This window comes from Branchiostoma belcheri, unplaced genomic scaffold (assembly GCF_001625305.1).
Source record: "Branchiostoma belcheri isolate BF01 breed outbred unplaced genomic scaffold, Haploidv18h27 scaffold32, whole genome shotgun sequence".
NCBI lineage: Eukaryota > Metazoa > Chordata > Leptocardii > Amphioxiformes > Branchiostomatidae > Branchiostoma > Branchiostoma belcheri.
Genome location: NW_017803932.1, coordinates 858,528 through 875,904, shown reverse-complemented (window position 1 = coordinate 875,904; position 17,377 = coordinate 858,528). Strand labels below are relative to the sequence as shown.

At 39.7% G+C, this 17,377-nt stretch overlaps 2 protein-coding genes across 2 annotated transcripts; one reads left to right on the top strand and one right to left on the bottom strand.

Annotated features, from left to right (window-relative positions):
• Positions 1–5: 5 nt before the first annotated feature.
• LOC109474936 (Sjoegren syndrome/scleroderma autoantigen 1 homolog) lies at positions 6–1,963 on the bottom strand. Its single transcript, XM_019775432.1, has 4 exons — positions 1,875–1,963; positions 987–1,138; positions 732–816; positions 6–424 (listed from the first exon to the last, which is right to left on the bottom strand). The coding sequence occupies exons 1-4, from the start codon at positions 1,891–1,893 to the stop codon at positions 6–8; spliced, it is 675 nt and encodes a 224-aa protein (XP_019630991.1). The 5' UTR covers positions 1,894–1,963.
• Positions 1,964–2,323: 360 nt separating this feature from the next.
• On the top strand, positions 2,324–16,599 carry LOC109474948 (nuclear pore complex protein Nup133-like). Its single transcript, XM_019775446.1, has 36 exons — positions 2,324–2,524; positions 2,928–3,052; positions 3,328–3,428; positions 3,574–3,795; positions 4,132–4,203; positions 4,365–4,484; positions 4,643–4,686; positions 4,816–4,882; positions 5,000–5,059; positions 5,300–5,370; positions 5,568–5,638; positions 5,863–5,942; positions 6,110–6,212; positions 6,331–6,399; positions 6,625–6,703; positions 7,022–7,064; positions 7,293–7,390; positions 7,703–7,872; positions 8,252–8,361; positions 8,768–8,874; positions 9,753–9,855; positions 10,039–10,158; positions 10,399–10,501; positions 10,658–10,701; positions 10,965–11,175; positions 11,587–11,720; positions 11,943–11,982; positions 12,151–12,269; positions 12,840–12,899; positions 13,028–13,103; positions 13,353–13,414; positions 13,828–13,884; positions 14,939–15,019; positions 15,213–15,274; positions 15,519–15,604; positions 15,932–16,599. Exons 1-36 carry the CDS (start codon positions 2,388–2,390, stop codon positions 16,072–16,074), a joined length of 3,450 nt encoding a protein of 1,149 aa, XP_019631005.1. The 5' UTR covers positions 2,324–2,387; the 3' UTR covers positions 16,075–16,599.
• Positions 16,600–17,377: the final 778 nt, after the last annotated feature.

Genomic DNA, 17,377 nt, shown 5'->3' with positions numbered 1-17,377 from the left:
CTTTTCTACACTTTTTCAATGCTACCAATTGCTTCTGCACAAGCCTTTATCAACATGCAGAGTTGAATGCTATTCTCTATCGATGAAGTCTTCCCTAACTCTTCAGTTGCCCACAACAGTTTCTTCTGGACAGCGTCTACTGACATGCCTGCTACTTCTGTTGTTTCTCCCCACTCGTCTGCTGGTGAGTACACGTGGCTCTGACTGGCCGAGCTGACCTGTTGTGGCGCACTGGACACAACAGCTATCGGATTAACTGACGTGAGTCTGTTCCTGGGTACGGTGTCTTCCTGTTGGCTGACGTTCCTGGGCGGTGAGGCCACGTGGTTGATGACAGGCTCCTGTCCCGAGGAGGCCAGGTCCTTGGCTGCTGTGGCGTACTGGGCCTCTCGATGCAGGCCTCGAGCTGCTACTTCACTTACAGCTGGATCAACAAGGATTCCACGAAATTTGTTTTAACATAGTGACAAATTGTGCTACATAAGAAAAAAATGATCCCATTTTTTTCTAATTAGAAAAAAAAGTTTGGTAAAGCATAGACTGGGCAGAGGTTAAGCAACAAAAATTATTTTCATATAGACTTAATCACCAGTCACAAAGAATCTAAGTACATGTACTGTATAACACTATATACGTTGGCTATCATTTAAACCTTAAGGGGGGAGATGACACTCAACCATATATATTAGAGAATACATGTAGATGTACACATAGAACCATGCCATCCTCACCTGGATTATCCTTGTCATGATCAGATTCAAGTTCATTACAGGCCACACAGTAGTCAGCTCCCTGCTTGTCCCTCAGCAGAATACACTATACAGGGAAGAAATATGGTAAGTAAATACAGATGTATTAATGTACATTATTTTAAACATATGACTGTGCCACAGTTGATGTGTATTTGATCTTCACTCATCCAGATCCAATAATAAGTATTTTATGTAGCATTCCGACATCTGAATACAGTACTCAGTACTGCTCACCCCACACTCCTCACAGTTAGTACCCAGCATCTTCCACCCCTTCAGTAGGTAGTCTCCCATCCGTTTGCTGATCTGGTCATTCCGCTCCCGACGTGCCTCAATCACCTTCAAGTCAGCCTCTGATGGCGGCTGCCAATCATAATCATCTGGGTCTGACAGTGCAAAACATATAAAACATATTAATATGTAAGAAGGGACTATTTTAGTGCTATGTATGTATGTGGAAACTTCAGCTGTCAAACTCCTACACATTCAAGAACCCAACACACTTACTGTGAAGAATATTTCAGGGTGACCCCATTTTTGGGGTGACCCAGTGTGCCTGACCAAATCACAGGTCCATGCCTGCTTTCTCAATCTGTTTACAACCAATGGCCAAAAATGTCAAAATAAATATAGGTCATGGCATGTATCATAGTATGTAATCTCCAAGCAGATGGTGGGAGGAGATGGTTTCACACAGGAAAGGGCAGATAGGAAAACATGGCGGTTTTAGCCTTCCCCAACAGCTGCTAACAAATTAGCAATTCTATCATATCTATTATAATGAAGTTCAACGCATACAGGAAGTTGAACACTAACACTATGTGTATGCCTGTACAGCTGTAGCTAGCTTTAGAATAACTAAAAGTGGTAAAAACCTAAAAGTGCTATATTTTCTGTCTGAAGTGCATTTAGTAGATTATGTAAGTCCAAAACGAAAGAAAACATGGAACAACCATACAGTACTACAAGTCATGGGCACATGGGCACAGGCCTGGGTCTTAGCATGGAGGTACCTCCATGGTCTTATGTAAAAGAAAATGTTTCTGTTTCAAACTACACAATCTTGGTTAGATATGGTTAGATAAATGTAGAAACTATATTACCGTATAATAATATACTTACCGATATCGTGGGAGTTCATGCTTGAATTTGATTTTGAGGAACAAAAACGCAGCAGCAGGAAATGTGCGCGCAGCACCACTTTTGTAACCTTTGACCTGGTAGAATACATTGCAGTTGGAGGGTTGGGGTAGTATTTCATCATGTAATAAAGTACTAGAATTGTCATTAGTGAATGAAAAATCAATACTTTTATGGATAAAGAATATAACAAATAAAAATTTATATATGCTTCATAAATGATATTTTCTTGTTACTTTAACGATAAAAGAAACCCCCATCTTTTAGTGTAATCGGCCAGATGGTATCAAAATGTAGAAATCCTCTTTTATTTGTCTGTTTATAATAAAAAGAAAACTTTAATAAGAAATATACGTCAATATTAACTATTTTTAAAAGCTAGTCTAAACACGTCTATTTCAGTTTGTATGAATGCTATTGAATACTTTGTTGAAGATTCACGTTTCCATGCGGTGTGGACCATCCCGCCGAATTTGACTGTGCCAGAAAAGTAAAATGTTCACACCGAGAAGCCAGGCGACTCGGCCCAAATTCTCCCCCTTCACGGCCGGGAGGGTGACCAGAAACACCCCTTCGGGCAGGAGAAGTGTCGGGATCTTCACTCCGGGCAAGAGATCTCCTTTCGTGGGCAGGTGAGTCAGTGTAATCGAAGATACAGTTCGCGAATGAAGCACATGTTGCTATAAATTATTTCGCCCTCCCCAAGTTCCTCCTTCATGATTTTGCCCCAGTGTTGCCAAAAAATATTATGTCATGGATAATTTGAAGCGTATCAACACTGGTAACTCTGATTTCCATTCAAGCTAATTGCTGCTTGACTTATGTTTTGACTCAACTGCTGATGGTGACAAATGTGGTTGTTGCATGCAGTAGCTTTTTGTTCCGAAACAAATTATATATAAATAAACTGGACACAGTACATAACATGTGTCTCCCCTGTTGCCCCTGCATAACCCCTAATTCCTACATCTGTAATGACACTTCTCTAATATTGTGGTAACAATTTGTTTGTATGTTTTGCTGTCATTTCTTCAGAAGCCCAGCCCAGAACCGTAGCCTGAATGCCTCATCCATTATAGAGGAGACTACAGGCCATGTGGTGCAGAGTTATGGGTCATCTCTACCTGTCCTGGTCACTGAGGCTCTCACACTGGCTGACCGTCAGTATACAGCTATTTATTTACTCATTGCATTTGGATGAATGATTAATTGAATAATATAATACTAGTAATATAAAACATATTCGACATGTTATCATCTTAAAAGTTGTTAATTTCTTTCATTAGATCATAACAGTTACATACTAGTACTTAAAATTATTCTTAGAGACTGTAATTGAAGGATGATTATTGAATTCAATGATTGAATTCAATGATTGATGATGATTGGATTGAATGATGATTCTGACTGTATGGTGTTGTTTCTATCCTAACAGGAGATACAGAACTGAGTGTTCACCTGGGTGAGAATGGGTGGGCCTGGCTGGTTTGTGACAGGAAACTCTTCATATGGCGGTTCAAACAAGGGATCACAAAGGTAATGTTACATGTACTTGAATATGTACTCGTACATTTGATACTAGTATTTGTTAGTAAGTTACAGTTGAAATATGGTACCAGTGTCCTGTCACGAAAGGATCATTAGTGCACTGTCCCTAATGATTTGTAATGTTGTATTTCAGTCTGCGTTGTGTAAGGAACTGTCCCTCCCACCGAGTGACCTGTCCCACAGTGCAGACCTGGTCAGTGTCCAGCCCAGCGGTGATGGCCACGCCGTGTCTGTCATGGTGGCCTCGCCGGAGGGGATCGTCCGTTACTGGCCCAGTCTGGCCCACGAGGGCTCGTGTGTGGAGATCAGTGCTGAGGTGAACGGGGAGGAGTGTCTCTGTCTTACATCATGTCAGGTGAGGCCTTTCTATAAGAGTATCAACAATGCAACAGTTTGTATCAACAATGCAGCCTAGTATCAAACTTCTGTCATGTAAATCTTTGTTTCAACACAAGTATAAGTCAACTCATGGAATTTTCAACTGTCTTTACTGTAGTCTTTAGCAGGCTTGGCTGCTGAACATTGAATCACTTACATGTAGGATATGTAATTACATTGAATGCTGTCTTGACCTGTTTCCTTAAACGAATTGCCTATTTTGACAGATACATCAATGTGTATGTAACGTTATATGTATGACTGCCACAACATGCACTTTTCTTACCCATTTTTTTGCTTTGGTTCTCTTCAGCCTCAAGGATATGTCCTTGCCACAGTGTCTGGGCAGCTCCTGCTGTTAACACCAGCATCAGTGGCAGGACAGGTGAGTGTCACAGATTTTACAGTTCTTTTTTACTTGATTGGACAATCAACTAATGTAATTATAATGTAACACACATAGTCTGTAGGATCTTGTTATGTCTATACTGTTTGTACACCAAGACTTAGAATTACAGAGAAGTGTTCTAATTAATATTTTTTCAGACCACAGTAAACAGCAGGATACTGCAGGTACCACGAGGTATGTTTGCTGGGATAGGGAGGAGGGTTTCCTCACTGTTTGCCTTTGGAGCCCAGCCTGCAGAAGCCACTGGAGGCACTACAGTAAGTATAGCATAGCATCTGTACTGCACTTCTACTGTCTTCTGCTAGGTGTCATGCATGCACTGCAAAGATAAGTCTTTTGCTAAAAGTTTTAGTTTTACTACCTTTTTGATGTCAAATTGATTGATTCTTTAAACTTGTTTTTTTTCCATTTTTAGATATCAAGAGTTCTGTCTGGGCAAGAAACAGGCGAGGACACAAGGTGATTTACCTATAAATGACTTGAAAATTCAAAAGATGCATCATCCAAACTATGTCATAACTGTAATAAATTTTGTAGCTTTTTCCAGAGTAATGAATGTTGTTTTGATTTTTTTTGTGCCTCTTTTAGGTCCCTGTACATCCTGACAGGAAACTCACTCCAGAAGTGGGAAATATCCGACACAGGACCAGACAAGGTATTATGTACTACCATCTTGTTTTGTTAGACATTATGCATGTACTGCCAAGAAATTATGTACAGTTTCCTTGGTAAGCCTGGTACACCATGCAATTGATCTTGATTTGCCTTTCAGGTCTTGTTTGAATGTGAGCTTGGTGAGATGCTGAGGAACAATGCAATTCAAGCCATCTGGGTAAGTGAACACAATTTTATTCAACTGTATACTAAAAATTAGAAATATACATACTACGAAACACATTATTTCCAAACTTATTAGAACCTTGTCCTCATATTAGTTTTGACCTTTGGAATAGTCGTTGTCAGTGATGTACATACTGGCAAATGAGGGAGATGGAGAGAGAGTAATTTTGAAATAGTGCCCTATTACCAGTACAGTAACCAATAGCCTTATGAAGGTGCATGTAATTTCCAGGGCTCGTCACCAGATGTTGCTGATGTAGCTAACCGTGTTCAGCTGTGGATTCTGGACATGCAGCTGACAAGGTCAGTATAGTCATTTTCAATGAGAAGTTTTACACTCTAATATTTTCCTGTTCGTGTGCACAAATGTATTTTCAAACTCGTGCATGCCCACAAATTTTTGGCATCACCTCAGCTGGTGGAGCCATGATATGATGTGAATTTCAACCTATACTGAAACAGCGATTCTTGGCTCACCATTTTTCTGTCTTTTCCTTCAGGGATGGCACAGTGATCTTGGCAAGTGTATCAGATCCTGAGGCAACACCTGCACAGATGTACTTTGTTCTTGGTATGACCATGTGCTTTTTTAATGACTTACATGGAATAGGATCTTAAACTGTGTTAAATATAGTTTAAAGCAACAAGTCTGACTTTGTTTTCAGACTGTGTATTATTTAATTTTATTTCCAAGTCTGAAAAGTTTTGTTACAACTACATGTAGCTGATAGTGTCTGAATGGAAAAATCACTACACACAAGTTTTGAGTACAAAATGTACATGTGCTTTTCACAGCTACCCTGCCTACAACTGGTGCCTCAGCTCCATCCAGGTTAAGCAGCTTCTCCTTGGTAAACTACTCTGTCAAATATCAGGTGAAACATTTTCTTGTATGTTTACTAAGAATTCTCTGTCCATGCAAAGGAACTTAGTCCACAATAGGATTCATGTTCAGACTGTTTGGAATTGAAATACACATGTTGTTTAGTCCTCTTACCTCTCCCTTTTTGAGTATATGAAAATGTGTATTCTTTCTATCTAGCCACAAGATCAAGAAGCTGCCCTGAACTACCATCTTCTAGTGCCAGGTGTGCGTGGCAAAAGTGCTTACATCTATACAAACAACCTGGTGGTCTTTGCAACAGGTAAGTAACCCAAATGGAGCCTTTATACATTGTGTACCTGACTACTACCTGTTGTTTGACATTTCAAGATTTATGATATGTAGCAAATTACACTTTGCACATTCTTATTGTTTTATAGTGTCAGGCTTCCCCCAGCCTCAGGACAAGGTGGAGTTCCAGTCTCCTGGGGATCGCATTCTGGGAGCAGGTGGGTACCCTTTTTTTGGCAATGCCTCAGAGGTGGAGCTTTTATCCAGGTATTTCTCCATGTTCAATTTTCCTTATGGTTACTCTGAAAGACCGAGAGAGAAATAAGGCAAAATTCAAATGGTATTTTGGACTTTTCCCTTACTAGGAAATTACTGACTTATGAAAGTACACTATATATTTTTCAATTCATGTTGCTTTGTGGTGTTTGGACTTGTTTCCTTAGGTTGCTGTGATGGACAAGCATTGCTGTTCTCCAACATCAGTGGCATTGTCATGGTCAGCATGGTGGATGTACAACCAAGGTAAAAAAATAACTACCATGCAAAGGACTTTCTTGTTCTTTACCTAAAAAAGAGGATTAAGTTACATTCCAGGCCCCTCCCATTTGGTCGAGCTCTCTTCATTTTCTGCCAGAAATGGAGCTGATAAATACTAAATGATGTGCTCATTATTCAGAGTACACTGTGACTGACATAGACCACTATTGTCTTATGTTTATGCCAAAGTCAGGGCTAGTACGTAGAGGTTCACTTTTGATGATTTACAATAAAACCTAAAATGTCCAGTAATGGTAAAGGGATTCAGTAATCTATGTTTACAATCAATATTTTTTTTCTCAGTATGGATGACTCCTTGGCAGTTGAACCATCCTCAAGGCCTGAGGTAAGTAGGAACATTTTTGTACAATATTTCTGTGACACCTGTACTCTTTGTTTAGGTACAAACATCTTTGTCTACGTCTTGTACGGGTTGTGTACACCTACACAAACAATCTCTTACCTCTAATAGGAATAAAGATTGAAAGGAAAAGTTATCTAGAATTATAACTGCCTTAAAATTCCAGAAATACACTTTTGTACTTGAGTGTTAAATGAGGACTTCCCTCTCCAGTCTGTGCTAGGAGGAGACATGGAGACGAAGGTAGAGGAGTTGAGTATGAGTGAAGACCAGGCCGCACGACTTAAGGGTGCCTTCTTACACTACTGCAGGCAAGTCAACACTTTCTGTCGTCATCATTAGTGTCTGTGGTAACAATAATGTCAAAGATGTGTACCATTCTTTGAGCTCCATTTGGATTTTGATATACACTTCCAAGCAGTAGTGCTTGGGCTGCTTGTTGATAGTCATAGATCTTAATTGTTTGAACAAAAATATATCATTCACATTGAGTTCCTGTACTAAAAATCGTGTTATAGAGGTAGCAATCTTAAAGCTAGCTGTCCTCACCATCCTAACATGTAGCTATTAAAGAGAATGCATCAATCAGCCGCGCCACCTATTACCTTAAACTGGTATTGCAGGAGGAATGAGGTCCAAGCCCAGGCCATAGTGGATGAGCTGTTCCCACCAGAGGATGCCCTCCCCACGGAGCCAGGCTCCAGACTGGACAGACTTGTGGCCCTGCTGAGTCAGGAGTTGATTGACGACTACCCTGCCTCTGATCCCAGATGGGCGGAGTCTGTTCCTCATGGTAAGGGTACTAGGCAATTTTTTGTTCTATTCATTTTTGTGAAGTTTCAGTCTCATATATCTCAGTATTATATGTTTTCATGTCCAGTTGCTCGCTCATCCTCTATCTAGTGTGATTGACAGTAACAGTTACTGGTGTTCATTTGTATGTACATATGTTGGCTCCTCCTCCAGCTAGTATGATTGAGAATTGTTTGTTTTCAGGTACATTTGTAGTACTACATATGTTGGCTCCTCCTCCGGCTAGTATGATTGACAGTTGTTTTGTATGTACAGATGGTGGCTCCTCCTCCAGTTAGGGTGACTGACAGTTGTTTTGAGTATACAGACACAGGCTCCTCCTCCAGCCTGTATGATTGACAGTTATTTTGTGTGTACAGATGCTGGCTCCTCCTCCAGCTCCCTGATCCTGCTGCACCAGTTAGAAGACAAACAGAAGGCCCACGACTACCTGGTCACCTTCCTCAACACTGTGGGCATCTGGGACCGGGTACAAACAGAATTCTTTACTCTCTGAAAAAAAAAAAATTGGAAGTCTGACTATGACGGTGAAAATCAAGGAAAGGCAAAGGGAAAAAATCAGTCACCAGCATATTGAATTTTCTTTATACCATGCAGTCAATTTTCGTTATCCTTTCATACTGTGACAAGTATGAGAAACTATCATATGACTAGTCCACAAGACTTTGTAAGTTTCACTGAATTACGGAAGTTTGCCTTTATTCTGGAGTGTGGAAAACCTAAAGTGCAAGATAGAAAAGATAGAATATAATAATCCGTAAAGAGGATCTTTCTGTGTATATTATTTAAAGGTAGGTAGTAGTACACTCAATCAGGTTACATGTAGGTAATCTTCAGTGAAACAAGACAAATTTCTATGTCCCTCTCTGTTGTAGCTAACCTCAGTGATGGTGAGGGACTCCTTCATGCCTACACGACTCCTCCTGTGTGAACATGCTGAGAAACTGCAGGCTGCCATCACTCTCAGGAACCAACACTCGCAGTAAGGCATTCCTGTAGAGTGTAAAATTCTCAGTCTTAACATCTGTTCTTGTTTTCTTGTTTCATTGTCTGATTGTAAGGCATGGTGTAGTTGGCGTAGACAGACTATTCATTACCCTCCATGTAATGGGGGTATTGTTTTTGGTCCGTTTCATGTTTTGGTCTGATATCTGAAGATCGGTGAAAAGGAACTGTATGATATTTGGCAGATTGATGGATGGGGCCTTGGAGATTGTGTAGGTTGACTTTGAGCCCCTGGTGATTGACCTTGGTACTGCAGTTTAATTTTTTTATTCTATTGTTGGCGCGTTATGGACTGTTTGTACGATATTAAGGTAACATGTAGTTGTTATTATTATGGTTTAGTGGTTTAAATTTGGGTTTCCTAGCTGTTTGCGTTTGATATTTACAAAATGTTTAACTTTGGTCTTTTTGTGTTGAATGTTTGGAAAATCTGGTGGATGGTTTGGTATAATTTTTGGTATGTGGGTAGTTGTTGAGTCTCTTTGTGTTTTAGAGTGCATTAGCAGGTTGTCGTATATTTGTATTGCTTAATTTAAAAGGATTTCTACATTATTACCCCTATTTTATAGTAGTGTGGTCTGTGTTTGACCATAGTGTACTGTTTGACAGGCTATATATTTCTTTGGTCTGGTCATTGACCTGCCGGCCTTGCTAATGGGGTGGTTTGTTTGTACACAACACCAACCTCGTTCATGGAGGGAAGATGTCTATTGCTTGTTAGAGCTGAATTTTGTTTGTTGCCCTAAGTACAAAATTTTATGTATTTCAAATTAGCTTAAAGGTAAAAGGCTTCATGGAATCCTGCTACAAGTACATGCCATTTGTTGCAAATTTGACAACTCCCTCGATGCCTAGGTATCCGAGTCTTGTAGACGCTGCCATCAAGAGAGTCTTACAACAGAGGGGACAGGCTGTTCCACCTTCTGGACTCACCCCACAAGATGTCTTCTACAGAGAGGTCAGCTTGGGTTTTAAACCTCTTAAAACCATCATGATAATGATCATACTTGAAAGATTACAGAAAATTCTTCTTCATATTGTTCTGTCGTTCCTTTCAATCTATATTATTCACTACACGCAATAAAGTAGTCTGATTTATGATGATCACAGTTTTTGGCATTGTTGTCATTACTTTTCCTAGGTTTCTCGGATCCAGGATATTCTAGAGGCACTAGTTGAGTACGAGGAAGAAGCCATGGCTGGAGACATGTCTGCCAGAGACATGGTCAACCTCATGGCTAACATCAACACTATCATGCAGGTAAGGACAACCTTAACTCAACACCTATATCTGTACATGTAGATGTGTAGTAAAAGTGGACTGTGTAGGCTAATAAAAGTAGTAAATAAGGGCTTTACTTTTTTTGACACAGAGCAAAATGATGAAGTAAGAGAATGATATCTATTGCCCTGTGTAATATTTATGCCAAGGGAGTACATGACATGATTTAAATGTTAACCATCATACAACATGTACATAAATATTCCTGTCTGTTTCTAGGCTATGCTGCAGGCAGCCAGGAAACTTCGTCAGTCTAAGAACCTTGTTTACCAGGCCCATGTGGACACTGGAGTCAAGGAACCAGAGTACATTCCATGGACAGGTGAAGATTCAAATTACATTTTCAGGTGCTGATCTTTTCAATGTATATGTTATACAATGTATGGTCCATGTGTACCTATTTAAATTGTCGTTTTTAAAAGTTGGCCATCTTTTTGTGCTTTTGTAAAACTTTTGGTAATATTTTCAACACCTTCAGCTTCTTCAGGATCAAAAGGAGTGCGATCTCTCATCAAGAAACAGGTGAGTCAACACACTCTTGTGATACATATACTTTTAATACTTCCAAAATCATATCCAGTTGCTTGAGTAACTGCTTTTTGGCGTATTGTATTACCTGGATGTCTAACCTTCATCGACACATATACTTTTAACATTTCAATTTGTTGATGACTGACTAAAGGCATAGAAACTGTCACTGGATGTAAGATTTGTCTGGTAATGCTGAATGTTACCAGCACTGGAGAAAAAAGTAGTTCAAGCCATGAATGTTTGACCTGTTCCAGCATGAGGTTACAGTTGAACAGGGCCTGCTGGAGGCTGCAGACGTCCAGACCAGAGGGACGTTCTACCAGCAGCTGCTGGAGCTGACAGACCTGCTGCTGGATGGGTACATCTGTCAGCTGGAGTCCCTGGGGGACGGGCAGGGAGACCTACACTACATGGACATCAAGGAGAAGTATGAGGCAGACAGGGCAGCTTTCATCAGACCTCTAGGTATGGAGGGGAAGGACGGAAGTTTTCCTCAATATCTTTTCTTTCTCCAGCACTTTAAGTAAGTTAACTACTAGTAGTCTATACTGTCTACTGTTTGAGGTGAGACAATAGTAATGGTTTAACAGTTGTCATGTATTCTGTTTGATTCGTGACTAGGAATTAGATTGAGCTCTGGAGTTTTCACAACATGAGGCACGATGTCTACTAACATAATCCTTTTAAGTTACATTCATGTACAGTATATCCTCCACATCTCCTGCATAATGCAACATCCCCCAGTATAATGCACACCTACATATTTAAAGTGTCAATACTAGAGATCTCTCAAGCACTGAATGCGAAATTGTTATGGAGTTTGGAACACAGTCAATACCAACATGATTTATTTTTCACATGAATGTTTTTCCACAGTTGAGGCAGGCCAGCACGAGCGAGCAGCCTCGCTGGCTGAGAAGTACTGTGACTTCAGTGTGCTGGTGCAGCTGTGTGAGGACACAGACAACCAGGAGAGGCTGGAGAGGTACATGGTGCAGTTTGCTGACAAGGTAAGCTGTTTTAGTAGATTTCGTTTTGTTTCTTTCTGGAAGATAACTTCATAACAAAAACGTTTTGTTTCTTTCTGGAAGATAACTTCATAACAAAAGACACCAGTTTTGCAGTTGTTTTGAAACCATCTACAACTAAAGTTTTAAAGATTTTCCAAATTTTTTTTTGCTTTGTTAGATATTTCTCTAAGACCAATATACATTTACAACTTCTATTTGCAGGGATTCTCTGACTTTCTGTTCAAGTGGTACATGGATACAGGTGAGCTGATTTAGAAGTATCCTTATAATGGTATTATGTGGAAATACTGTCAGATTAACTTCTATTAAACTCATTAGTCTATTTACCCACCTATCCATTCATACTTTCCATCCGATTGATATGTTTTTATACCCATTTTGTTATAACCATTTCACATCGCCTCATTAGGAAAGCGTGGGAAGCTGTTGTCCCAACCGTCTTCCCAGAATGCCGAGCTGGCCCAGTTCCTAGCTTCCCATGAGCACTTGAGCTGGCTACATGACATCAACACCAGCAAGTGGGACAAGGTCAGTCCACAAACTTATAAATTAGAGATTTGATACAAAATTTGATATCGAAATATAAAATATTGTACATGAGCAACTAATTATGTGCAGTACATTCAATGTGAATGATTCTTAGCACCAAGGACAGGGCAGTGTGTATGTCATTTGCTGTCAAATCTTTTTGTATGAGTATGTGTACATCAAAGTTATTGTAGTTCAGTACAAACAGCATGTCAAGATTGTGAAAAGCTGGGACAGTGTCAACATAAAAGCCATGTAAAGTATCAGTGTGACACATAGCCAATGTAAATATTGTTCAGCACCAAGGACAGGGCCAGTGTAAATTTCATTCACATCCTGGAGTAGGATATTTTGAGTGCCATCTCATAGTACATGTATGAATTGTACCTGGTATGAGATAGAAACACAATCTGAAGGCAGTTCAGCACCAAGGACAGGACTACATATGAAATGTGGATAACAGAATTTTAAACTGCCACATTTTATGATGTCCAGTCAGATCTTATCATGAAGAGTATATCATGTTCATGTATGTGTTTCCTGCATCTAGAAAATGTATTTTGCTTACAGGCACATTCAACTCTGAAGACATTGGCAGCAAAGGAGACCAAATATGCTGCTAGAAAAAAGGTTAAGAACCATTTCTGTTGACATTTTCAGTGCAACGCATGTTGACATTTGCATTTTGTTTATCCACTGCTAATACACAGTCAGTGATTATTTTAAGCACATGACAATCAGTACTATGTCTTCTACAGACTTTGCTGAGCATCAGCAAACTGGCAGCTCTGGCATCTGACCAACCACAGGACTTGATACAACAGCAAGTCGGGGGTAAGCACCGGTCTCTGAAATACATAAACTATTTACATATGTATTGTACGTAATCTAATGCCTTACAATCTTTAGGGTATTTTTAATGAAGATATAGTTTGCCAATGGTTTGTATTGTTTTAAGTTGATATTACTAGACAACAATTATTGTAGTGTTGCCTCTATCTGTCATGATATGATTTTGTTCTTAGCTGTTCTATGGTATTCAGAGTGTGTTAGAAGCATCTTTCTGTTTTTTTTTTCTTTCAGGAATCAACAATGAGCTGCAGCTGCTGTTCTTCCAGGAGAACCTGCCTGCAGAGGTGCTGCAGGTGAGCAGGTGTATCTGCAGGTGGAATGTGTAAAGATTAAAGCAAACTTGATTTGTACCTCACATTGATATTTAAGATTATAGTCATTGTATCATCCTGACAAAATAGGGTTGATTGTTGTCCTGGGGTCCAGCAGGGTGACTGTTTTGTTATTGTGTTTGTGCAATATCATAACTAGTAACAGTGCTTCTGTATCCTGCATAGTGTACAGTTAGTTATTGCAATACTAGACTAGTAGTAGTCCTTATTACAGACAAATGTGTAGGAGGGCATGTGTATTGTGCCTATTTCTGTGTAGACTACCATGGAAATGACTCTCACCCTCACAGTTTTTCACATCATGCAACGAGATCTGTGAGTGTGATATAGTCTCTTTTTTTTTCTGACCTAAACCATTGATCTTGTCTTTCTAGAACAAAGGTTTGGATGCAGACAACATGCCTGTACTAGCTCCACATGATCTTATACAGGTATGGAAACTTGTTTCATTCATTTCCCCATCTTTCTGATTTTCTTAATTATGTTTCATATTTCTTTATTTCTTCTTTATTTCTTTATTTGAATTCACCACATGCAAAAAACAAGTGGAAGGGAGGACAAAACAGGTGTATCAACGCCTTTACAAGTTGTCCTCCCAAACCTGAAATGATAATACAAAACAATACGGAACCAAGTCAAACAATAAACATTAGACATAAGACATCAAAAATCAGTAGACATGAAATATACAATTCGGTAAAAGTTATACAGAGAATTGATTATGTACAAAAATTATCAAATGTCATTATGTACAGATTAAAAAGCTAATTATGATACTAATGCGGCCTTAAAGCAGTGCATGAGGCACACCCACAAGATGTGGACCAGGAGCAGGGAACGTCGATATTGAACTGGGTGTCAAATCTCATAAACGTGGCACTCACAAGCGATCGCTTGAATGTCAAGATGTTGGACATTTCAGAGGCTTGAACCCCAATATTACGGAGGACAGGACTCAGCTGATTCCAGATGGTGACCAGCCTTGGTATGTAAGAAGAGCTGAAGGCTGATGTCCTTACTCTAATGGGGGTAAGCATGTGCGATCGGAGGTATCTAGAGGGTCTGGAAGGGAAGGATACATACTTGTGAACAATTGGTTTAGACTTAATAAACACCATGACGTCGCAAACTTCACGCCTGAGCGCAAGAGGCAACAGACCAAGGGTGGAGAGACGTTCCTTGTAGGTCAGGGTGTTCGAGTGGGCTCCTAGAATGAATTTAGTCGCCCGCCGTTGCACCCCCTCTACAAGGGACATGAGTTTGCGGGACTGAGGAGACCACAAAGGTGAGCAGTATTCTAAGATGCTTCTCACCAATGTGGTGTACAGTGCCTTGCGAACATCAGTGCTAGAGTTGAACCCGACTGTTCTTTTGATAAAACCAGTCATAGAATTGGCCCTGGCTACCATCTTTAAGATATGACTGTGTTTGTGTGTGTGTGTGCATGGCATCACATTAACATATATATGTGGACACATTTTACAGTTGTATGTTGGACCAGAAAATGACAGAGCCAATGAACATGACTTCAACAAGGCCTTGGATTTGATGCAGTATATTGATGAGGTACATGTGCATTTGTAGCACGTACATTGTAGTTTCCTATGCAGATGTAGTAATTTCAGATTCTTAGAGTTTGAACATTGTGAGTAATGCAAATGTCCTTATTGTTCTTGATAGTTATGAAATTGTTTTGTGGCATTAATTCTGGTGTAGTTTGTTAAATGTTGAATCATGAATTTCCTTATTTTACTATCAGGATGATCCAGCTTATGAAGGTTTAAAGCTTCACATCTGGGGTAGAGCCCTACTGAAGGATGAGTAAGTAAACATAGCAGCACATTCTCATACAGAAGGAGGGGTATAAGTAAACACAGTTTCACATTTCCATACACACATGATTGGTGGCAAAAGGAATGAAGAAATGGTTCTTGCAATTCAAAAGAACACATATCAGATATCATACCGGTAGTATTACAATGTATAGTGTTTGCTGGTATTCATATTGACTTGGTTATGTTTTTGCTTGACCTGAATAAATACTAAATGTTTCTCTCTCTTTCAGCTGGTCGAGTATTTCCACAGATGAGCCCCTGTCTGCCTGTAGTCACACAGTGTTCTTCAAAACTGTGGAGCTGGCCTTCAAAAATGGTAGGCTTTCTAACTACATGTAGTTACAAGATGTTGCATATGTTTTGTTTTCTATATTAAGTTTACACAGGTTTTCCAATGTAAAAAGTCCTTTGTAATAAGTTCCACTTTTTGAGTTAAAATTTTGTTGTATGGATTAATTCATGCAAGAAAATAATAGTCTGTCACACAGTGTTGCCTCCTCCATTAATTTTTGGCAAATATTCTACAACCAAAGAATCAGTAGTAACAACTAAATTGGTGTGGCCTAATAGAGATGCATGCAAGCATTGTAAAACATTATGCATAATGTGTGGTACACCCATTACATTTTGACACTTCCTACAGGTGTGGACCTACAGGAGTACCTGCCTGATGTAGACATGCTCCTGTCTTCAGAAGAACTGGGAGGTCTCAAGGACAACTCCAGTTTCCAGTACTTAGTCAGAGCAGGATATGAACAGATCCAGAGAGTCATGACACAGGAGTAAAATATACATACTGGGGGATTGTACACATACTGTGAAATTCCAGACAGTTTCTGCATAAATCCTATTCACTGTTGATATCACAGCTTGTGTATAGGGGACCAGTTATGATCTTTTTTCTGCTCCCCTTAAAAAGATGTGTTAGCAACATTTGTACATGTTTTTGTAAGTAGAGGTATCTCAGACAGTTACAAAATCAGTGTCTAGACCGAGAAAATGACAATGTTTCTTGATAGATCATGTTTTTCAATGATTTCTGAAGACAAGATATCCTTAGAAGAAAATATTAATTAATGTGATTAAGTCCAGAGTTTTAGTCATTTTACAGGCAAATACATGTACCGGTATCTTCATCTATGTATAACCCTTTCATTTTGACTTGTACCTATGTTCAAAGTAAGATATGGATGCACATGCGACAATTGTGTAAGATTCAAGATGTTATCTTTGGTACAGTCATGATAAAGAAACTAGTAATGTCTACATGTAGGTGGAAAGCACTGTATTTCTTTCTGTAATGTCACATTTATAATAAACTGGATGAAATCTGAGAAGACACATATTTTTTACTCAAGATGCTCAATAGATGAACTTGGATCTGAAACTATGACTAACAGGTAGGTGGCAACATGATTGGCTGGTGATGGTTGGCCAGCACCAATGTAGCGAGAAAGACAGAATGCAGGCCAGTAGGCCAGGGTCGTTGCTTGACATAGACAAGTGGCGAGACTAGCATGAGAGGATGGTTATAGTCTGATACCCAGGTCTGAATAGACATGTGGGGTCACTGAGAAAGAGAACGATTCATCGACGTTCACTCAAAATAGCAACCCCCCACCAACCCACACAATTTTACACCACGTTTTCAGAGAGGTGCACGTGGAGAAACTAAAGTTGAGACTAATTATGTGACATTTAATACTTTTTCTCATTATTGTACTTACTACATGTTTGGGTGCTACAACCAGACATGCGGACTATCAGTCATCATGATGGATTATTGATGACCATTGAATGAGACCAATCAAAGTGTTGCTACCTAGGCCTGGTGACGTCAAATTCAAGCTGCAATATGTATTTTGACTGCAAGGGGTCGCTCCTAAACGTTCCGCTTGCAACGGCCTGTAGGGAAAATATGCACAACTTCTTAGGCTTCTAAATCTTTTGAAATGCCCAGGGTAACGTGGCCTGGCCTCATTTAAACAACTGAATGGTGCTCCTTGATGATATCCTTGTCCTGTTGCAGAGACGCAAACATGCCAACAACAAAGTTACAAACTTTTCTAGCCGAAGAGTACGCTGGAAA

Bases quoted from the DNA above. Each gene is read 5' to 3' on its own strand.
- LOC109474936 (XM_019775432.1), bottom strand. The intron at 817-986 runs GTGAGCAGTACT...TTCCCTGTATAG, and splicing joins CTAACTGTGAGGAGTGTGGG to TGTATTCTGCTGAGGGACAA. The intron at 425-731 runs GTGAGGATGGCA...TTGTTGATCCAG, and splicing joins TCATGACAAGGATAATCCAG to CTGTAAGTGAAGTAGCAGCT.
- LOC109474948 (XM_019775446.1), top strand. From the start codon at position 2,388: ATGTTCACACCGAGAAGCCAGGCGACTCGGCCCAAATTCTCCCCCTTC. The intron at 5,639-5,862 runs GTATGACCATGT...TGCTTTTCACAG, and splicing joins ACAGATGTACTTTGTTCTTG to CTACCCTGCCTACAACTGGT. The intron at 7,873-8,251 runs GTAAGGGTACTA...TTGTGTGTACAG, and splicing joins GGCGGAGTCTGTTCCTCATG to ATGCTGGCTCCTCCTCCAGC.